The 24,189-nt window shown below is 39.3% G+C and overlaps 1 protein-coding gene across 1 annotated transcript in view; it reads right to left on the reverse strand.

Moving 5' to 3' along the window:
* tmtc2b (transmembrane O-mannosyltransferase targeting cadherins 2b) overlaps positions 1 to 24,189 on the reverse strand; it is a 96,598-nt gene that overhangs the window by 19,197 nt on the left and 53,212 nt on the right. The window contains exons 3-8 of the mRNA XM_077515926.1: positions 12,155 to 12,998; positions 9,906 to 10,020; positions 8,020 to 8,105; positions 6,628 to 6,812; positions 5,677 to 5,755; positions 748 to 869 (exon numbers count right to left, since the gene is read on the reverse strand). Coding sequence (XP_077372052.1) covers positions 748 to 869; positions 5,677 to 5,755; positions 6,628 to 6,812; positions 8,020 to 8,105; positions 9,906 to 10,020; positions 12,155 to 12,998 — 1,431 coding nt within the window. The remainder of the gene's footprint in view (positions 1 to 747; positions 870 to 5,676; positions 5,756 to 6,627; positions 6,813 to 8,019; positions 8,106 to 9,905; positions 10,021 to 12,154; positions 12,999 to 24,189) is intronic.

A 24,189-nucleotide genomic window follows, 5' to 3' on the forward strand; every position in this document is an offset into this window, starting at 1 on the left:
CGATAATATTTTGTCTCTTACTGAAAATGAATGTTGGCTTTCAATATCGGTTATCGGTCTTTCTTGACTACTGATAATCGGTATCTGTATCGGCCTTGAAAAAACCATATCGATCTATCACTATTTTAAATTAATCTATTATCGACTATATAATTCTTCCAAAAGGCTGATGCCGGTAATGCTGAATTTCTGCTCCGATAATCGACCCAGCCGATAATCGGTTTATCCCTATTCATAACTGACAAGAAGGACTCTTCAATGCATTTACTTCCTGTCTGACACACTATCAGTAAAGGGTTGGAGAGGCTGAGAAAAAGTCAGTGATCAAAAGTGAGCTAAAAGAGGGAGGAAAAGGAGGATGTAAATGACGCATGACTACAAAAAGTTCAAACAAGTCAAGAAGATAAATTGTGAAGCCACTGGTTCAATAAATTAGACTGCACCAAATGACAATGATGTGCCAATATCCACATGTAATTCATCATGTACTGTACAGGCAGATACATAATAGCAGCAGATGTAGAAAAGTTTTGAAATGAATTCCAGTCTAGGGAAATATTTATCTTGTAAGGTGTAGCAAAAGCGTCAGGGAAATATTCGTCGGCAGAACCCCCCTGTGGGTATTGTGTTCAGTTATTTTTGCTTACGACTTCACTCATGAGCGGCACAATTTGTCATGTTTTCCTTCAGAAGAAACATAATCGTGGCTTTAAAGGCCAAACAAAAGAATGGAGGGAGAAGGCTTACTGTCATAGCCAGCAGTTTTCCATAGGTGAGGTGCGCAGGAATGTGGTCCGGCTTGGCTCGCAGGGACTCTCGGTACCAGTGTTCAGCTTCAGTCAGTTTGTTTAGTCTCATATAGGCCTCTCCTGTGAGGGCAAAGGGAGGGATCAGGTCGGGGTTCAAGCTGTCAAAGGTTAAGAAATCACACATCTGCCGCTTGCGCTGCTACAGATTTCAGCAGAAAAAAAACTAACTGATCCTGAGAGGTGGGATCTGAAAAAATTCAAAAGCTTTATTCAAAATTATTATACATTCATACCTCACCTCACCTCCCAAATATTTTAGATTCTTGTAAGAACACATTGCAATGTGTGATTTGAGGAGTGTACGTTAAGCACTATCTCACCCTGCCTGATGTGCCAGACATCATTTGACACCACCACATCTGACCCTCAGCCTGCTCACACCTGGAAAAACAATGACATCTCCCCCCAAAGCCATCAGGTGACGCCTGTATTATTGCAAGAATTGGACAACATTGCACGGTAATTCTGCACAATGCAGTTCCGACCAAACACATTCAGGGAAGGAGGCTTTGCGTAACCCAGGTGTTAACACTTCACTTGAGCTTTTGACATGGTTTGCATATGCAGCTGCTCAGCTTTTACCCACTGCCAAACAACTGGAATTGGTGGGACACTTTAATTCTGCAGGGATTACGTCTAATCCTTGCACTGATAAGAAGGTATGGTAAGCAACAGGTGACACATTCACACACTTCTTGAATGAGCAGTCCCACGTGGGGTTATGTGATGATGTAATGATTTACAAAATTAAAGTCTCCTTATTGTGTTTGTCTGTATTTTTTTTTTGCTTGTTATAACTTATAAAATCAAACATGTTAGCAATATGCAGACTTATGTGTGACAAAATATCGATATTGCGATAAATCGTGATACTTTGAATCCCGATAGATTATCAATTCGCCTATGCCAAGTATCCATATTTATAGTTAATACACAGCCACTGTAACGGCTCCATTGTTCATTACTTATTGAGCAATTACTTGGCAGGCCGCTAGGGGGAGCACCTCATAAGGGTGGCGGGGAAATGTACGGAAGTCTTCAGACGAAGAAGACTCATGAGCTTACTTTTACTTGTCCCATGCTGGGTTCACAACAAAAGCGCGGGAGGTGGTTCGGCGGTGCGTTTGTATTGTAGTCAATGGAGTTCACACGAGTTCCCCTAAAAAGCGAAAGTGCTACCGCGTACCTCAAAAAAAGGAGAAAATAGTGCCACAGCTGTTTAGTCCCAGGAAAAAAGTGGAAGTAGTTGGCGGTGCTCACATTTTGTTGACTCGCTAAAGTGCTCCACGGTCCTTGTTCACCAAGGGACACGCCTCCTCCGCTTCGGTGCGCACGAAAGCACGAATGAGCGGTAATCGTTCCAGAAAACGTGGTGCAACACTCGTGAAGGAAGCGTCCCAGCTCACCTTTTCGGTTTTGGTGAGAACGCAGCATTAGACATTTATCTGTCCAGCAACTGACTCAGTTTTGCATATGTTTCTATGCATATGTTTCTATGTATTACATTTTTTACAATTTTAAAGTTTTAAAACACATTTTATGTTTCGGCTTTTTGAAGCACATTGATTGATTTAATATTGGATTTAAGATTTAAGTAATTGTATTTATTTATTTATTTATTTATTTACTTTAGCAATGTTACACAAGAAAATGTGTCACAGTTTATAAAATGAAACAATTCGACTGGCTGACATGTTGCATGACAATATTATTTAAGAAATTTGTTCACAGAAAGTTGTTTCTGTTAAGAAGACATTTGTATTTGTTTAAAAAAAAATACACTAAAGTAATCACTGTGAAGAAGACATCAGTTTTAATATTGTGTTTCAGTGATGGTCCAAAAAAAAACTTATTTTCTCATTGAAAAAAAAAACCCACATCAGTTTATGCGTTTGAGTAGTTTTATCGTAGATTATTGTGGATTTATTACCTGGCCGATATATCGATAATTTCGGTATCGTCATATCGTGATATAATCATTATCGTGAGCCTTGTGCCGCATATTGTATAGTAGCATGAGGTACCCAGAGGTTCCCACCCCTAATTTCCACAGCACTCTGTATTATGAGTAGTGTTGTCATGATACCAACATTTTGACTTCAATACGATACCTTCCTGCGATTGGCTGGCAACCAGTTCAGGGTGTACCCCACCTACTGCCCGAAGCCAGCTGGAATAGGCTCCAGCACCCCCTGCGACCCTTGTGAGGACCAAGCGGTTAAGAAAATGGATGGATGGATACTATACCTGCATAAAATACCTCAATATCGGTACTGAAACGGTACCCTGACAAAAATCTAAAAATCAGCAAAAGCAGCAAAATTAAAACTGACAAAAGAACTTAAAATTATTTGTTTTATATTTTACTAATTCAAAATATTAGGATTAATACATGTTAGTTTATGTGCATACTGTATATATTTTTGTATAAAATGAATGTGCTTTCACATTGCATGCCATATTCTTGAAGTGCTGTATTTGACTGCATTTGATGTCATCCGTTTAAATATTGGTAATACAGTGGCACTCCAACGACTCAATGCAACGTTGCTTGAGTGTGCGTGCATGTCTCTGCTCTTCTCCCTTCCGCTCCCAACTAGATCAATGCGTAATCAAATACTACAAACTGGGTACAAGATAATTCACACTCGACTTATTTTTTTAGGGAACTGTCAAAAATATGTCACAACCTGTCGCTCTGTCAGTCGTCTCAGCTTTTCCTATGCATATTGTGATTTCCTACGGTGTGCCTGTTCATTGAACGCAACTTGAATCCACTGCAAGAGTGAATCGAGTGATTGTTGTTGTTTTTTCTGCTTCTCTGTGACAAACATTTGCTCTTGTTACAAAACGTTTCTAAAACTGAGTCTTCTCAACGAGGAGTGGACAGCAAGCGAGCAGGATACTCATACAGATAATGGTCTGAAAAAAAGTGGTCCCGACATCCATTAAAAAAAAAAAACTGTATGTATGTCCAACCATTATTAAAGGGAGCAAGCCCTTTTCAACACTTTAGATACGTCAATAATTTGTAAATATAAATAAATATATAACACCCACACGTGTGGATTGATCAACAGTAGACTGAAAAAATCTGAAATTTACATTCTTACAACACAGGTGGCTTTGGCCCAACATCAACGATATGCATTAAGCCATAGCAACAAGATAAGCTGACCCGATAACTAATCCAAATATCATAAGTATCTTAACATGAAAGAAGCTCATTTCAGCTCTAACATGCACCCATCAATTTTCTATCCCGCTTGAACGTTTGCATCATTCCAAACAGCCAGCATAACCATCAGTGTACGCCAACTTGTGACACTGAATCCAAAATCCCAATCAGGCATGGAGTGGAAAATTCCTCAGCTAACCAGAGAGCATTGGAGTCGGCCCAGCACAGTGCATGTGATGAAAGGGCCTGCTCATTGGCGAGTGACAAACAGCATGAGGGCAGCACGGGGAGTGAAGGTGAAAATAGTTATGAGCAGGTGTGCCACTTGTGCAAATTCAGCTCCAGGGGGAAACAACAGTAATGTGCAGAAAATAAAATAGTTCAAGTCCTTGTTAGAAAGCTGCTGCTTCAAGGCAAATTGAGCTTTCATCGACATTTTGACGTTATGGCAGTAGCTCTGTCAAATTGCATCTCGCCAACAAATGGCACAACCAAGTCTGGCCCGCAGACCTCGAGGAGTTGACTTATGGTAGAAGGAGGAGGGGGAGGCAGGAAGAGGGCGAAAAAAGGGAGGAGAGGGAGCACTTGAGCCTGCAGCATCTGCTCTGCAGCTTTAAGCTAACGAGACGGCTTGTTGATGTCGTTGAAATCATTCAACTTCTGTTTGCCGTTGTTTTTAAATGTACCACTGTTAAATCCTAGCAACATAAAATGAGCAAACATTCACATTCTTAAATCCAATTTAAACTTCTTGGACACTTCCAATGTATGGCTGTTCCTATCCATGTTTCGTGTGAAATCCTACACAATGATGTTATCAATTACACACAATCCAGTCCGGTGTTCCCTGTTCAATCGCTGATATCTCCCAAAGACTGAAGTACCTTTCCACTCCAGAAGCTGTAAGTAACTCAAGTGAGGGTGAAACATCATATTACAAGTTCTGAGTCATTTCAGCTGCTGCGGCAGCCAGTGACAGCCGGTGACGACTGGTTAACTCACACAGATGTGCAGGGGGGTGGATAGTGCACACACATGGCTCATAAACACTTACCGACTGTGCTATGGCCCTGATGTGTCTCTACTACATTGCGCTGACGGTCGGACGTCAACATTATATCATATTAATATATGCGGCAATATGCCATTCATTCTCACTCAAATTCGACACTCACTTAATTCAGGATTCATTTTTAACGGCCAATTCACATTTCAGTAGTTAGCTCATTACGTCACCAGTACTGTATATCACTGCATGTATCTCTGTTGACAACAGTTTGCTAGCTTTTTGCCATAAAATGTCTGTCCAATGTTGGTGAGATCTGTCGTCACTGCACTGCCCCAAGTTGTTGATTGTTTGGGACCAGCAAAGAGTCTGTGCAATTCTAGCATCAAGTATAATGAAGTCTTGCACAATATGCTGATATCATGACAGCTGTTCACTCCACAAATGTTTTGCATGATTTTCAAGGCATATTTCACAATCCGAATTTTATGCCCTTGAATCCACTTCAAGCGCTTCACAATAATAATATTGTGTTCAAATAAATGTCCTTGGTAAGAGTTATAGGCGGGCGAAATCCTCCCAAATATAACCTCTTCGTCTCGGTTCTGCAATGTTTTCCCGCCCCAACGGTGAAAAACAACAGCTGTGATGCTTTCAGCGTTGAAACGAAAATAATTTCTTACCCATCATGTTGTAGAGGCTCTGCGGTGCAAATTGCCTTGGCATCTTCTGCATTGCTTGTTTAAAGACAGAGAGGGCCTCCTATGAATGATACAGAAGAAAAGAAGGTGTGAGACGTTTGCTTGTCGTCAATACAAAGCGTGGAATTGGGGGGGGGGGGGGGGTTGTTTGGATGCTGGTTGGTACAGAGTTGAGGAGGAAGGAAAGGTCTGTCCACAATGTCACGGATATTAGGCGACCGGAGTGTGGTTTCACATCCTGTGTACGGCAGCAGCGATTCGCCTCGGAGTTCCCCGCAAATTAAATGGTCAAAGGATCTGGAACCAGTTTACTGCTGAAGCTAATGCTGTGGTCAAGAGGTCAGATTTCAGCCAGCTCACTTTCTCAGGTGAAATGCAATCTGCACACTCCTGCTTTATTTTATACCCCGTTCAACCATTGAGCACCGGTGCTTCCGTGCAGTGGTAATGTGCAGAATTAGAACCACATCTACTCAGGTCTTCAGGGGGTTGAAAACAAAATGGAGTGCTTCAAATCAGCCTCAGGTTTATCTTCCTAAAATGTAACCTTCAACAAAGGCAATTATAGAAAATATGAGCAGAACACATTCCCCCAAGGGTCACTTTAGTTACTGCTGAGATTTGATTTCGCCACTTGCAGGTAAAGGCCATGTTTTGCTTTTTCTTCACCTTAAGAACTACACAAATCTGATCAGAATACCGGTATAAACAAAAAGAAAGTGCTTTTGAAGCACTGTTAAGATTGGTGTCATTTCATCCTTCAGCAGAATTATGAAAACATTTGTAGCTTTAAGTGAAGAGGATTGGCCTTGAAACAAAACTGGGCATTTTCCTTTAAAGACATAATTTGTTAATATAGCCTGTATATTTGGCGAGAGAAACTACCAATGTGGTAGGTCTGTCTAAGTGCAAAAATCAGTATTAAAGCTTCACCTCTTGTTGTCCCTGCTCATGGAGCTGCTTCCCCAAGTTGTACAGGCAGCTGGTGACCGAGCTTTTGTGGGCGTGAGGGTCCTTCAGGTTCTCATCCGGGATGTCGGCGCAGGTTAGAAACGTGCGCTTGGACTCCTCCAGGCGACCCTGATTCATCAGGATGATGCCTGTATTCAAGTAGGCAGCTGGATGGGAAAAGAAAAAGACAAACAAGACCACAAAAGGTATTCAATTGAATTCTAAGATGAATGGTGTGAATGAAATGGCGCTAATCAGGGCAAGATTGACGATTGAGATAAAACAGCATGTAACATAATATAAATACACATTCATATATTCCCAGACCATGTGACTCTCTCTTAGGACCTTCACGAGATTCAATACCTAATACACATATTACAGTGTACCTCGATGAGCACATCATTTTGTTGTGCTTTGTGACCTGTGAAACAGGCCCTAAGAGATTTTTTTTTTTTTATACCAATAACACAGGCAAATACAGTAATCAATATTCAGTTCAAGACTAACGTATCTCTGTGGACTGGAAGAAAACCCTGTCAAGTCTGGCATTTGGGCTGCATTAATTGGATTTGGCATATCGACCTGGAAGTGGTACAATTGAACAGATGCATGGTTGATCAAACTCCCATTTGTATCGTTATTCTGTCTGGAAATGTCAAAATAGACATTTTGACTATTGCATCAAATAATTCAAGCAGCCTTGTGACAGAAATGAATTGTACTTTAACAGTAAATGAGAGTCATGTAAAATAATAATAGTAAAGGAAACGTTTTTGCACTACCTTTTTTGTTATTAGGTGGTGAGTAATTGAAAAGACAATAACACTCTCCTGTTGCTTTCAATATGTCTGCTGCTCTGGCTAATTAATTACCTCTGTTATCAGCTAACGGATGAGATAATTGCACACCGAATTGAAATGTTCTAGTCCAACTGCGATCATGATTAGATCTTTAATTACATCAGGACAGAAGGAACAGACTTTCTGTTTATCCCGTCATTGACCGATGGCTAGAACAATGGGGAGCTAATTTATTCTGGTAAAACTGGGAGTCATTTGTAATCATCACAAAGTGAGCCTGCTGAACACCTTGTGGGAAATGAAATTGAAGGAAAAAAACGTCTAATTGTAGAGACAACAAATCCAAAACAAGTCAAGCACAGAAAAGAACTTCCTTACAGAATTAATCATAGATGACATCATGTGTTTGCTTGTTCAATGGAAAGCACCAGCTGTAGGGCTGCTGCCCTTTGCCTCCTATTCCTCACACGGCCTCACATAACCACAGCCTGTGTTCACTGTTGCCTGGACACAGTGCAGCCACAACCACAAGAGCTGGAGATTGTCAATACCGGCGAGAAGCTGTACTTACAGGCCAGAGTTGGCCGGCTCCCAATGGCCAGCTTATAGTAGTGAAGTGCCTCTGAGAACTTGTTGCTCTCCTGAAGAAGCAAACCACTGCAACGTCAAAATGACAATGAATTGCAATGGTGATGTTTTCAAAGAATGTGATCATAGGAAAAGAATACAGTAGTTAACAAAAACAAAGCCGTGTTTAATTAACAAACTAGCATGCTACACATTGATCAAAGTTGAACTCAAAGTTTAAAAAATTAAGCACAGAAGTTGTTTGCGTTTGCCATCAATAACGGGGATGGATGACCACAGCGTAACGTAGTGAATGAAGTTCAACTTAGTTGAAGTCATATGGTACCTCTTTAGACTGAGTCAAGTAATGACTAATGCTTGCTTAAAGTCACAATTAATCAGTTGCTTCAAGATACGATTACACATCAATCAGTTCCACCAAAGATCAAATTAATTGTCTGGATGTTTGCAGGTCTCTTCCTGGTTCACGTGACAGGATGTTAACATTTATTATTCTTCAGTCAGGGGAGCAAATCTAAAACAGAAAATACATTCCTCTAACAAAATCTTAAATAAAATACATTCAAAACAAAATACATTAAAATACATTCCTCTAACCAAATCTTAAATTCTGTTTGTCTGTTTCTTAGCAGGCTATATTCTGGTTTATGTAGAATGATGTAAAATGTTCGCAATAGATGGACTACACTACACTTTGCATTTTTGGAATTAGTTGCATATACGTGTAAAAATAAATGTATATATAATTCCTCTATCAGCAATTTTATCCAAATTTGTACAAACAAGTAAGGGGTTCTTCATCTGTAGATCTTAGAAAACCACAGACCTCTACAGTAACTTTTCTGCCGTTATTGGGTGTGGATGTTCTGTGATACCGTCAGGCTCCGGCACACCACTTATAACTGTCAGATAAAGAGCACCACTGGGAATATACTGAGGTAGGAGGATGCCTCCTATGGGATTAGACTAGTTGTGATCGATGGAACTAGCAGGAGGGGAGCTCCTCCATTTGATCGAGCTGACACAGAGTCAATTGGTGGAGATGCTTTCTCCGGGTAATTAACCTAGTATTTTCTACACAAAAGAATTCACTATATTTTAGTATATATTGTATTTGGAAGGAATACATGTTTTTCAGCACACCATGCAGCGTGTCAATCATTTATGTTGAGGCAAGACTTGCATTTTTCAGGGGGTGGGGGGTGTAATTGCTGTTTGCACATGCACGCGTGTGAGTGACACTAATTGTTTGAAAATTATCATGCTAATGTATTAAGCTCATACATTTCAGCTAAATTCTTGTGAGGCAATACTATAAACAACCATTAACATTAACAATCTATAGAGGCAGTGATTATACAGAAACAATGTTAGAATTTTTTTTTTTCTTCTTTTTGTGTGTGTGTGCGTGCGTTTGCGTGTGTGCGTTTGCGTGCGTGCGTTTGCGTGCGTGCGTGCGCGTGCGTGCGTGTGCGTGCAAATACGTATAAATTTATACTCATTAATTCACCTAAAGCCTTATAAATATCCCATTACCCTTCGCCTTAACCAGGTACTTCAGATGTACTTCACTACAATGTTAGAATTTTCTTTCTGTACGAGTCCATTGAAATCTGCTGTTGAGATTCCTCACTGACTTCTGCAACATCTCAGCTGGGATAGCTGTTTGATTGTAAATGGCAAATTTTAAGGTTCCAATTACTACGAATAAAATATTTTTCTTCCATCACTCTTTGGTTTTTACTGGATTGTTAAAAAGTTCCCTTTTTTTGGGGGGGGGGGGGGGGGGGGGGGACCCTATATTTCATGGGAGAACAAAAACACCAACAAACAAACTGATTTAAAAATAAAAATAAAAATCACACTCACAGGTTATACAGCATGTCGGCCATGTTGCTGCGATAATAGAGCGCATTTCTGTATGCCTGTTCTGCCTCCTCCATCTTGCCCTGGCTCTTCAGGACATTTCCCAGGTTGCCCCATGCTGACAAATCCCAAAAGAGAATATTAATGGCCATGTGTGTCACAATAATCATGAATGACAACTTTCAAATATCTTTATGAATAGATGACAAAGTATTTTTTTTTTTATTTCTTTTGTTATCCACAGCCACTCCAAGCTGTTGGGCTGAGTGCTTTTAGCCCGTTAAAAGGATGTCGTCCTGCTGCAGCTGCTCTGCAGGGCTGAAGGATGACACTCCGGGGGAGCTTTGTGCCAGAAACCTCCACTCATTGCTGTGAGAGTGCGTTTGAAAAGGAGACCACCACTGAGCCATTTAACTACTAATGGCATTAGCAATGAATGTAGGAAGAAAGAAGCTCTTCTATAAAATCAATACCTTGAGAAAAATATGAGCTAGAAAGTGCATGTGGAAGCGTTTAAGATATGTATAAACTGTACTGTCATATTGGTTTTAAACAATCGTTAAAATATTATTAATTTATTTATTAATTCATTTATAAAAAACGCACCACAACCAGGATTCAATGCAGCATGCCTTTGTGCAATGTGATAATTTAATTACTACCAACCATGATCCCTGCAGAATATTTAGCAGAAGAAAGATCAGAGCACTTGCAAGCTTGTCTGACTCATTTGTGACTACAGTCGTACACTTGTTTGGACGTTTAAATGAAGCTCCGTTGGTGTAACTTTACATTTCACAGTTCAGGCAATTGAGATATTTTCTTTGAGGTTGTATTCCCTAGCTAGGACGAACGTGAATGTACCTTCTGCTCTGTTCGGTTGATGGTTGGCCAAAACAAACAGCCTGTCATGCCTCAGCTCTGGTGCAATATTTGAAAGGGAAATTAGCTAACACAATGTATCCTGCTGTTGCCTCATGCGTCGCAGTCCTGCTTCCCTTTTAAGTGGCGATTAGAGCGATGATTTAGGGAGAAATCTGTGCTTGTTGGCCTTCAATATAAGGACTGTTGAATATTTGAATTCCTGTTGAAGGCGCCAATTATGAAGTAGTGCCATGGCAGTGGTGCCCTTCCAAGTGAAAAAGGGCAAATTGTAACATTAAAAAAAAAAAAAAAAGAATGCTGAGTGCAAAAAGAACACTCAACTGCATTTGTTTGAATGCAAGCTGAAAAATAAGGTAGACCTCGGGAAGGAGATATTTACACCAGTTTCAATGTTCCTCCAGGCCACTGAGTTCAAATGAAACAAAATCCATAATTATGTGGTGAGTTGCACTGATGAAGAAAAGACATTTTGAAACAGCTTTACTTTTCATTATTTAGCACGGCAGCAGACAAAGAGACATTGTGAATTGTCAGAAAAAAGCAAAACAAAACAAAACATGCTTGCAACATTATTAATCAATTTGTTTTTTACTTGTGTGCCTTTACATACTTGGCCAATAAAGATGATTCTGTACATTTAAATGTAAATTAAATTACCACTGATTGTCACATCCACCGAAGTGGGGTGAAATTTGTTCTCTGCATTTAACCCATCCCCTGGGGGAGCGGTGAGCAGCAGCAGGGGCCGTGCTCGGGAATCATTTTTGGTGATCTTGGGGCAGAAAAAGGTTGGACACCCCTGATATAGAATTTTGTGTCATTATTTATTCATTTGTCAAGTAAGACTTCAAAAGAGAGTTAACTTTTTGTTTTAATTATACAGAGGAGATATATGTTAAAATAGATATAATGTCTTATAAGTCATCTTTGAGTATTATTTAGGTATATTGAGGCCTCCTTTCCTTTTTGGAAATGCAAATATGGTCAGCCTAGAATTGATTGTTCCTTTCAGCTCTTTACCACCATTACACCTAAAAAAGGAGGTTGGTCGTGGCTGACTGGTACTAAGCTTATGTGGTAAAATGATAACGGTATCAAAAGCACAAGCATTTTAAAACAGCTTCCATATGTTTTTCTTCTGTGTACTTTGGATTTTGACTTGACAATGTGTCAATTTGATTCTTTGTCAACTCCTGCTGTATATCTGAGCTCCAATCTATCCAAGTGAATACAATGCAAGAATAATTTGATTTCAAACTGAAGTCTTAAGTTTCTTCACCCATCATTTAAAGAGGCAATCTTGATCACATTAAGATTGTTAAAATGTTGACTAAAGAAGCAGCATCCTTCATGTGCACGCGACTTACCTTTAGCAGGATTGACAGAAATCCCTGACTTGTATAGCATCTCTTCATTCTCCCAGTCCCGATTCCTCAAAACAGTCTTAACACTAAAAAGCAAAATCACGGCTGCGCTGCAGTAAACCAATAAGGTCCTCGAGGGTCTCTTTCTCAGTCGGACGTACATCGACCTCAACCCCACAGCTACCAGCAGGCAAAATCCCATGCTGGGGATGTAGAGTACTCGTTCTGCTATCACAAATCCTACATAGAAAAAGAGGTTTGTGGCAGGGAGGAAAGGGATAGCCAAAAGGCCAAGGGAGAACGCCACAACATTTTCCGTAGTGGGCAACGATGTCCTGCTCTCATGGAGCTTTTTGGTACCATTCTGTACACTATTAATGTGAGTGGTCATGCAAGAGTTGTAGACGTGTTGATGATTTTGGTAACTGTGCCCATTGCTATTCCCGTTCTTTCCATTGGTAAACAAATGAGCTTTACCATTACTGTCCTTGTTGCCCTTGGTTCTTGGCTGCTTCCACACACTGAACCAAGCCAGCAGCAAAAATCCCATATAGAAGACGAGAGTATGAGCATTCCTCCAATCCGCGAGGCTCTTGATCAAAGGTAAGGTGTCCATCGACCAATCAAAGCTGAGTGTGATGGGGCAGAGGAGAAGCCAAAAGTTGATGGCAGGCAGGTAGAAGAAAGTTAGTGTCCTGGTGAGGAGGAAGGGGGAGTCAGCTGCTGGGTTGTCGGAGTTGGAGAAGTTTGGAGGCTTATTCCCCATCCAGTATAAGCGGCAGGCCAAGAGGATTGCGCCCCAGGCTGCCAGCAGAAATACATTCAGCAGCAGCTGGACGTTATTTCTCTGAAAGACAAACGAGACAAAAGCTCAAACAAAGAGAAAAACAAAGCAGCTGTACCACATAATATTCTGCAAATTTAATTAACACAAGACGTGGTTTACGGCTTATTAGTTTTGGACTTTGTAATTATTTTGAAGAGGTTTGGCAGATTAAACAAAGAGATTTCTGACCTTTCATCACTTAAATGAAGACAATATGATCATGATAATATAGTCAAGGGTCAGTATGTGACATAGAGGACATGAATTTGATCAAAACATTTTTTTTCTTTTACTACTGTAGTTCTTTAACAAATCTGGTTGTGATCTATCATGTCCTGAAACTGTGTTAAATAAACAACAACCTGGTTAAATGAACCCAGCAAAACTGTAATTTTATTAAAGTACTTTTATATTTGCAAGACAATGATTTGTACATTGTTGCTGCTGATTAAACAATTTGACACATAACTCATCCATTTGGAATCTCATATTTTTGAGGAATAGAGAAAACAACCTGAGAAAACTGTGTACTGTGGTCCTTTGTATAATTTTCTCCATTTTAAAGCCTTACTGAATAAAGCACAGATGCATATACAGACCAGCCACAGATTACCTATGAACCTGATGTAAAATCCCGGCCTTCCGTTGGATAGACATGCCACGCAAATCTTAAAAAACAAAAAACAAACTCAACTTTGAGAGACATATTGATTTCCTCTAAAATCTAAGGCCACATAACACAACAGAGAATGAAAGAGCATATCTGATAGAGGAATTTCTGCTATCTGCTCATCATCACTGCCAATACGAAGAGACGGAAATCAAAAATGAAGACCACAGGAAATTGAACGAGGAACACAGGAGGATAAAAGGAGTCTAGTATTGAACTGGTGAACATTCATACGGTTTGAGTTGTCTCAGCTAAAATAACTTAACAATCAAAATGCCTGTGCTGGTTCCTCAACATGTGGTTATAACAAATAGATCCAGCATATAGTACTTTGAAAAAACTTTGTTTTTAGAAGACTTGAAAAAAAAATACAGTACCAAAGGATATTAGTCTTTACTTAGATGCAACACATTTCAATATCTAAGGCAATAAAATACATTTCTCTGTAATTCGAGTCACTGTCTAAAACACAGCATTGACAGACCAAATAGAAACATATCCCTATAGTGCATTAATAGTACAATACCATGAGGATTGGCTTTAACCCATCGGCTGACGGAGAAAAAAAAAAGATGAACAAGTAGTAGGACCACTTTTCTACTCAAGCAGGAGCTCCGAAAAATACAGGAAGTGCATTGAAGTGGTCAATGAGGCCCAGAGGTTAAACTGCACAGACTTTACTGGAGAGACTTTCTGGCTGTTATTACACCCCAATCATTTCTTCAGGGGGATCCAGAGGGATTTACAAGGCTCTTCTTGGGGCTTTCATGATACTTCTGTGGCCCAGGCCAAGATTTTTAATGCAAAACTTGCGTAGAGTAGCTGCAGGTAAAATAGTTTTCAAGTTGCTACATCTACAATTGAATGCCCAGACGATTTAAATGAATAAATAAATAAATAAATAAATAAATAAATAAATAATAAAAAATACTGTTCTTAATAGGGTTAGGCATTAACCTCACCAAAGACAAGGAAAACTCATCTTTTGAATAAGCAACCATCCTAGAATCCCTATGGAATAAACCAACCTTTTCGAAGAATGCATATTTTTGTCACATCTTTATCTTGATTTTTCTTGATAACAAAGGCATTTCAGTCTTGTCTTTTGTCTGTACACTATTATAGTACACCACCACAAGGTCTGTTTTATTCAGAATCAATTTAGAATTGAAGCAATTTAGCAATTGTAAGGTGCGTGAATAAAATATCCTTGAAATGCAAAACGACCTAATTACAGAAGCCCGGGCTTGAGCCTGTGCCTGCCTTTTTTCACTAAACTCACAAATGACTGAGAAGCAAAATCAATCAAAGTTCTTTTCTCAAAGTGCACACAAATTTAATTAATTAGAGAGACGTATTCTCTGGGTGGACAAACTGGCTTGCTATACCACCATTTAAATATCAATCCATCACACGCCACCGAAACCAGCCCCATCGGACTGACTTACACCTCAGACAGAACTCTATAAGACGATGAGGTATGTCCGACCTGTCCAATCCTCTACATCATCACTCAGATCAATTGTCTTCACAGTCTCTTCCATCATGCCCTTTTCTCACAATAATAGACTTGTATCAGAAGGGAAAATGAGCTTGGGGTGGTGCAGACACTCAACGCACAATTCCCCAAGACTACTCGACCGGCTAAATCCCTCCAACTATTTGATGGATGACTCTGCACCACACATGTGTCACTGCTCTTTTGCTGTTGGATCAAGTAACCATTCGGCTTGTGGTCCGAGAACCACAAAGCCTCGGTCAATCTCTCTGCTATTTTCCTCTTATCTGTTATAGCTTGTAACATCAAACTGTAAAGTCATTTAGGTGTAAAAACCTGATTGCTTGCTGTCTTGACAAGATAAGAAGAGCCCAATGGTTTCATATCCATACTAGTATGTGACGCAAATTAGCACCATCTGGCTCAGGGTTTACAAAAAGTGATATCCGATACCTGGATCTAAGTGTATTGTTGGCTGCTGTAACAGTCATAGCTTAAGTTTAACATGCACACTCACAAACCTCAATATTAGAAACACCCGGAATTTATGGCTTCAGTACAAGAGCTGTATCAAAATGATTGCGTTTACAACAGTTTTGAGCAGTAGCACCTTTACAAATAGCACCTTGCTAATTTTCCCAGTACAGCAGTCGTGGTACTGCTGTTTTTTACATTTAAATGTAAGTTCAGTGCAGTGATCACATAATGCAGTAACATCCACAAGGAAGTTCTAAACCTCAATCGCATTTCTTCTGACACGATTTACCCATTCACCTGCTGACACCCACCCTCGATGGTGCATATGATCTAACCCGTACCATAATCACATCTCAGGACCTTATTTGAACGCTCAAGAAATGAGGGGAGTAAAAAGGTATCCTACCCTTTCTTAAAACAAAAAAACAAAAAACACTTTAATATATAACAAATACACACACCCCCACACACACCCACACACACACACACCATCTGACGTTACCCCCCCCTTCACCCCTTACAATCGACTTGGGAGCAGCCCGCGGTCTACCAATGGCAATAACAACATGGTACACTCCGCCTCCCATTTGTTGCGAAAATCGTCAGTCAAATTCAACACATGGTAATTGGTCCCATGAAAAGCAATGAATACCAGACATTTTCATGAATTTTGAAGAAGAAGAAGAAGAAGAAAAAAAAACAGGACGCTAGGACAGGATGTAAAGAAGTGGACATGTCCGGGCAAAGAGAACGTTTGGTCACCTTGTAGGCTATAATGTCTTTTATTTCAGTCATTTCATTGTAGCTTAACTTGCTCCATTTCTCTGGTGGGCATCTTCAGTGTAGTAAAACTTCATTTAATGTGCAATAACTTGTAGCTTGATCAACACTGCTTTACAAACACAATGCATCCCACTGGGGTAGCCATCACTGGAGTTGAGTATTGGCATGGAGAGCTTTTCCTCATCATTATAAGGTGGAAAATCTTGAATTTAAAAGAGATTCATATTGCTGGATCTTAACATAAATACAAAAGCATGGTTGTAGATGACCATAAAGTTTTCCACCATCCACTTGTTTGATACCATAGGTATTTTAACATACAATTTGTTGAATGCAACAGCCAACTTCCAACAATGGCACCCGAAAAATAAATAAATAAATAAATAAATAAATAAATAAATAAATAAATAAATAAAAAGACCTTTGTTATGCACACCCAAAAATCTTTGGAGGACACGGCAGACAGGATTATTATGTTGTATTTTTTTTGGCTTAGTTAAAGTACCGAGCAAATTGTATAGATACAATATTTTCACGATGGCACAGTTAAGAACAACACCAAAAATAACCCTGCTTCTCATTCAAATCAGATTCCAATTTCCACAGCTGGAATCACTGTGAATAATAAATCATTCATCATCTCACTTTATTACATAGTTAAGATAAACTGCACAGCGGTTGTAGTCGTAGTAGGGGAGACACCTTATAAAGCCCTTCAAGCTTAGTTTACCTTAACAGTCAAGAGCATGACTGTCGGACCACATGGTGGGAGTGGTCACAGGGTCAAACAACACGGAGGACCCGGCTGACACTGGTTGTGATCAAAGCTTTTAACCTATGTGAACCCATCAGGAACCCCAGAAGTCAGCTGATAGGAAAGGCTGATAGGCTCAACTCAAAGATGGGAAAAGGTCTCATAGATAGACGAAATGAAGGACAAAATGACATTTATTGCATCTAAAGGGTAAAAATACACGTCATGCACATGTCATTAGTGGTGGCGCCACAAAACATGTTCAACAAGGTTGAAACATTTTGTATTTAATATGAAAATAATATAGAATATATTAAAGTACCACAGGCCAACCGAATCAATTAAATGAATACAAAGAATTTGGGAAGTATGATAGTCCCAAGACATTGCTCTTGTAAAAACATGTCAGCTCATACTGCTGGTCAGATTTTTATAAACCATAATGATTGAAACAACACAAGATCCAGCTCTTTTCCAACACTGGCCTAACTTCAATTCGACCTCTTCAAACATTCTTCTATTTGATTGGCCAGTCACATTGCCAACATGTTTCATCTTCAAGATGAAGCTAGATAACCCTGGTTTCAGGGTCCAAAAAGGTATTATGCTCCTCAGGCTACAATTTCAGAACATTTATTTTGCCATTAAATTTAATTAAGGCAAGAAAAAAAAATGCATCCATCCATCCATCCAACAATCCATTTTCTTGACCGCTTATTCCTCACCAGGGTCGCAGGGGGTGCTGGCACCTATCTTAGCTTGCTTTGGGCAGTAGGCGGGATACACCCTGAACTGGTTGCCAGCCAATCGCAGGGCACACAGAGACAAACAACCATCCACGCGCACACGCACACTTAGGGACAATTTGGAGCGCTCAATTAACCTGCCATGCATGTCTTTGGAATGTGGGAGGAGACCGGAGTACCCGGAGAAGACCCACGCGGGCACGGGGAGAACATGCAAACTCCACACAGGAAGGCCGAAGCCTGGACTCAAACCCGAGTCCTCAGAACTGGGAGGCGGACGTGCTAACCACTCAACCACCGTGACCCATACCCCCCTCCCCAAATTTTGAAATGTTTTGAAATTCAAACTGACGCCCTACAATGAAACTATCTGTAATGGAATGTCAAAGCCAATAATTCTCACAATTTACAGGAAGACTAAGAGACTACGACTTTATGTTCATTTGGATAAGTCCGGTTTGGTATGGTATGGTAAGAAGGCAGAAGAGTGCATTTGAAATTGCTAATTTTAAAACAAACCAAAACGATCAGTCAGACGAAAAATGCAACAAAGCAACACATTTGACTAAACGAGGCTCGAGTCGAGACCGTGAGTCAAATTTGCTGTTGCTTTTACTTTCTTAAGAGACCAATAACTACTTCCATCATTTTCCATTGTAAATAAATAATTAGTAATGAAAATAATCAGTTAAATATGTATTAGTAAAAGCTCCAACTTACACATCTCCACGCTCTTAAAATAATTAATTTAATTATTAATAATTAAATAATATTTTTTTGGGGAAAAATATCTATATTTTTTTGCCTAAAATCATCCCCTCATAATGGTTCATTTTTTGTGTGTGTATCTTGAAAAATCTGAAAAAATTACTTTAAGGAGGCATCAGGACTGGGCAAAGTACAGCCCGTGGCCTACTTTATTTTTTTTAACTTCACCTGTCGAGCATTTATATTATAAATAGTTCTGTAATATGTGTATATGCTGTAATAATGTACTGTATGTATTATAGTATTAATTTGCAGTAATTTGTCATGAGTTAATTTGTTCACTGAAAAATAATCAATTAAAAATACATATATTTATTTTGCTGCGATTGGCTGGCAACCAGTCCAGGGTGTCCCCCGCCTACTGCCCAGAGCCAGCTGAGATAGGCGCCAGCACCCCCCGCGACCCTTGTGAGGAATAAGCGGTCAAGAAAATGGATGGATGGATATATTTATTTTGTTTCATGAAAACATATGATTTACCTGACACAAGGGTCCGTTTTTTTCAGTCAAGATTTCACTTGGCATTGTAAACTTACAATTGTCTAATGTTGCGTATTTCTTTGTTCCTACAAACGATAAGTGTATATTGTACGCATTCCAAAGACGAGTGAATAGTTTTCGAATACATCTCACCCTGCTGAAATTCACATGCACATACTTCTCTAAATAATAGAAAAGCAGTGTGGCCGGTCTTGCTTCAGTCAAATGTTTATACCCAGTTTGGGTAGACATCAACTTTGTTAAGTGGGTTGCAAACACATCCAAGAAAAGACCACACAAACAGCACAGAACCACACTGAAATGATGTGCTTAAACTAGTACGACAGGATGAAGCGTATTTTAAATGTGATCTTTTTCAAGAAACCGACCAACGCATATTTGAACTGTCATGAATTGTAGTCTGGCATGTGGTCTAATGTCAAAACAGCCACAATTTTCTGACATTGAAAACAGTTACAGGAAACTGGTCAAATTCAGCTCTGGCACTAATTTGAGCTGCTGATTAGGAATATTAAGAAAAAAATGGCCACTTATTATAAACCACTGATCATGATCAAGATTTAAAAAGGCTGCAGAGTGAAAATTATTGAATAAAACAACACAATGACATTATAAAAACCAACAATTACGACACTGAGCACTCCTAACAGTTTAAAATGATATTATTGCTTTCAAACCACAGTATTTAAAAATAAGTGGACTGTTACGATTTCTGTTCTCTCTGTTCCCATATTTATTTGTCCTGTGAGAGTCGAGAAGACGTAACCAAGCTGCAAATCAGCTGTGATAAGATGCTGATGTATGGGAGTGTTTTGGAGAAGTGTTTTATCTTGACTGCTACACTCTGACTGACTTTCATGATAAATCAGCTATAGAACCAAAAGCAAACAAAATGCATCGACACTTGAGCCCTGAGAGGATAATAAAAGTACAATGTTTACGTTTCTGCTTCCGAAAGGCCGCGCTGCCATGTTCCAACTACATTCTGTTCCTCTGCGCATGGTTCCACATCATTACTAAGCTTTTGGGAGATGTGGCCAGTTGTACTGCAGGTTTTAGCGAGCATGTAAGCTCCTCAAAACACGCAAAGAGCAGCACGGCAAGGCCAGGCAGACAGATTATAGGGAAATGTCACATCACATTTGCATAGATCAAATTACTTAACATGTAATGGTTGACAACTGTTTCTCACCATAGCATTTTTTTCAACCATAGCATTTGTTTTTCATTAAGATGACCAGCAACACGCATGATATTCATCATAAAAGTAATACCAAGAAGCAGTTAAATTTGTAGTTCTCAGTCTGAGATGATAAATCAAAAGTGGCCACAAAGATCAAAAACTAAAGCTTGACGACACAAAATCAGCCAAGGAGATCAAATAAGACGTGAAAAGTTTCAAATTGCGGTAGCAGAGCTTTTTTGTGAGCCGACACGTCTCCATGCCACCTTGGCCCTGCACCAAGACATGATAACTTACTTCTATGCCGGTTTGGCCGCAGAGAACCACACAATCTGCAGATTGGAGAAGAGCTCCCAGATGTGCTGGCACCATGATTTGTCATGTCTCCATTTGGTGTTGCTCCATTTTAACAAAGCCTTCTGTGTGGAGCCATGGACGAGAAACCAGATATGTATTCTTTACATAGCAATATGCTACAGAAGTAATATAAAATGTTTTATTAATCAAGTGCTAGTTGTGGTGTGCTTGCTGAATAATACTTGATCAAGCTTTATGTGATGTTTTTGTCATTTAGTCACTGGATTTGTACTTCATGTCACAATTTGACTGTGATGCAGCTGCCAACTTTGGAAAATCTTCTGTTATTCAATCTGAAGCGATGCAGCACATTTTAGAAGCATCCCTAAACATATAAAGCTTAGGCCTGGTCCACTCAAACAGAAGTCATTTTAAAAATATCTTTTGCATGCTCACGTATGCAAATTGTTTCAGAAGACAGGAAAACTGAGCTTTTGGAAAACTCTGGCCAGGGTGAAGACTTTTGAAAACTCAGTTTTCAGTGTCTGTGACAAAAAAACAAGTAACAGTTATGCTTTGTTCTCTTTAAATGCATCACAATACATTTATATTATTATGAGTTTACACTATTCTGTCTACAATATGTCGTTATTCAACAGTAGAACGCAACCAGTTAATATTATTGCTTTATGTGAGCGTTGTGCCACATAGCATGTGCGGATTTAAAACATACAGGTGCTTAAGAGGCATTTGCAAGATTTGAGATTTTATTGTAATTATTTGTGAACACATGTTTTTTAATCCCAGAGTAAATAATATTAGCATATTTTCAGGCTGATACGAGATGAGTGTTCACTCTTTGATTACTCACCGTTACCAAGTACTAATCCTCTAGTACCTTTACCTTTGATATATAAAATTTCATTTAACAATATGACAACAAAAAAATAAATGTGAATAGACCTTTCTTTTTGACATAGAGGACGCACCGATGCGTCAAAATGCCACCATATAGCGCCAACTACTGCCAAGGAGGACTTACTTGATGATAGATTTCTTTATTCTTTTTTTGCTTTATGTATCAATGATCAGTGTCGGCTGCCTTCACAAGTAGCCAATGCCTTAAAATATGGCCCGTATCGGCCCAATATCAAGACTTGGCATCAGTACTCGCCTATCCCAAATCTATGTACATCTTTACAAATACCTGTGCATTTAATGAAAATAGTACCAACTGGGTGTGAGCAGCACGGAGCAGTTTCCATGTGCTTTACAGGATTCACACAAAAACTAATGAACTAATTAGTAGACATCAGCATGTTGTTCAAAGAATCATTTATCTCTTTTTATATAACTCCGGTGACTACTACTGATTATTAATATCAAATTACATTACAATTATGTCTGTTTGTAATAGGCCCCAGATCCACCAGTCACATGAATTACATACACGTTTATTTTCACAAGATCAAAGGTTGATCACACAGAATTAAAAAAATAAAATAAAATAACACTTCAAGCAAAGCTAACAGTAAATTAATTCCCCTCCAACATTCACTCCCTATTGTGGAGGAGGATTCTTTCCACTACTTATGTGCAGACGATCCCCGTGTGGTTTTGTTTTACCGCTGTGATAATCAGTCCAATGTGCACAATAAAGACATGAGCACTGGGTGAAGGCCAGCAATCGTGCCCACACATTCAAATTAATGTTCACCGACTAAAAGTGGCTCTGTGCAACTAAAACCAAATGGAAGTAAGAACTGCAAGAAAAAAGATTCAGTCATTCATTGTTCACATTTAATGCAAAGGTTATTATTATAATTCTGTCTTGTAAATGTCAATAAAGCAGGGTGCACTGATCTATAATACAGGTGTTAGGGAGGGTCTGTTTGTAGATATGAGTCCTGCGGCCATCTGAAAGCAGAAAGGTGGAAACGCTCTCATGGATCTGCAGCCTTGATTTGTGCCACCAAATATCACCATGACATCACTCACAGACCTTTCAATTTTTTATGACTCAGTGCACAAGAAAACTGGTAAGGTAGGCACCAAATTGCATCAGTTATTGTGTTCATCTTGTTTTCTCATCTTGAAATTTTTCTTCAAAATTAGGCTGCTAAGACAGGCCAAGAGTGGGTGCAACATTTTTGAGATCCATTTGTTCCACATCAGTACAGAAATTTGCAACTTATGACCTGCACTGATGAGCCTGCCTGAGGACACCTGAATGTCAAACTGGTGCATAGAGGTTGTGTGCCACAAAAGCGCTGTCTGGTAAGGAAAAATGCAGACATCCTTATTCACATGCAAGATTAGGACTCAATCACACTGGATTACTTCTGGAATTAATTTTGTCAATCAACCCATAACTACAATTATGCTCATCCACCAATATGGCTTCAACACAAAATAGAAGAACATTGCGTTCAGTATTTTATCCATCTGCAATGTTTTGGTTAAAATGACTTTATTTGAGCACTGCATTGATGTGGTAGATGTGAACCTCACAAGTGGTCTTCGTTTCATTTTGGTTAATAAAGTTCATATGCATTTGGGTTAAATTTCAACCGTAATTTTCCATGAATAAAAATATGTTCTTGACAAGTGTGTTGGGTACGATCACGTGGGCTCTTCATGCTAGATCCAGCCGCTACTGGATAGAGGAGTGGAGTCCGGAATGGACTGTTTGTGTAACAGTGCTAATATTGGAGATTTTGAATGTGGATGATCGGGACACCCCTGCCACATACACAAATAATGTGTTCATCAACAGCATTCTGCACCCTGCTAAGTGCAGTGTGAAAAGGGCTTCAGGAATGTTCACAGTGTTGAATCGTAGACATTACATTTGAGGCAGCGGGCTTGGCAGCCTGGTCATTTCTTGAGCACATCAAGTATCTGCTTCCCTTTATTTCCCCTCTACTTTGCTGCGAGAGTCGACAATGCAGATAAGACCATGCTGGGAAGTGCAGAGGTCCTTTCCACCACCATTCACACAGGGAATTTCTGCTGCGCTGCTCCAACACTGCAGCACACCACAAACTTAATGAGGTAGCTGCACCGCTGAGCCTTCAGCAAGCTTTACAGACTGGATGATACAGTAAATTTAATATTAACATGGTTTTATTTATAAGAGACAATTGTTATTGTTCAGAATCTTTATACTGTATTTTAATCAACTTGTCAATTACAAAAATTTAATGGAAATGTATGAATCACGAGCGCTTGCTTGTTTCTATTGTGATCTATTGTGATATCTGTAGAGAATTAAACAAACAACTTGTCAAAATTGCGCAAACATTCTGTAACGTATATTTATCCAAAGAGCTGAATTTAACACATCATGGAATGAAAACAGCGTCTCCCAGAGGACAATGTTCATTAATCACATGAAACAAAATGAACAACTATAACCTAAACATAACTGGGATTAAGTCAGAAAGAACATGGTGTGTTTGTGTGAAATCTTGTACTTTCATACAAAATGGTGTTTTTAAATATATTGCTATCAAGGCTGGATCATTTATCGAAG

The sequence above is a fragment of the Festucalex cinctus genome, chromosome 3, assembly GCF_051991245.1.
Source record: "Festucalex cinctus isolate MCC-2025b chromosome 3, RoL_Fcin_1.0, whole genome shotgun sequence".
Taxonomy (NCBI): domain Eukaryota; kingdom Metazoa; phylum Chordata; class Actinopteri; order Syngnathiformes; family Syngnathidae; genus Festucalex; species Festucalex cinctus.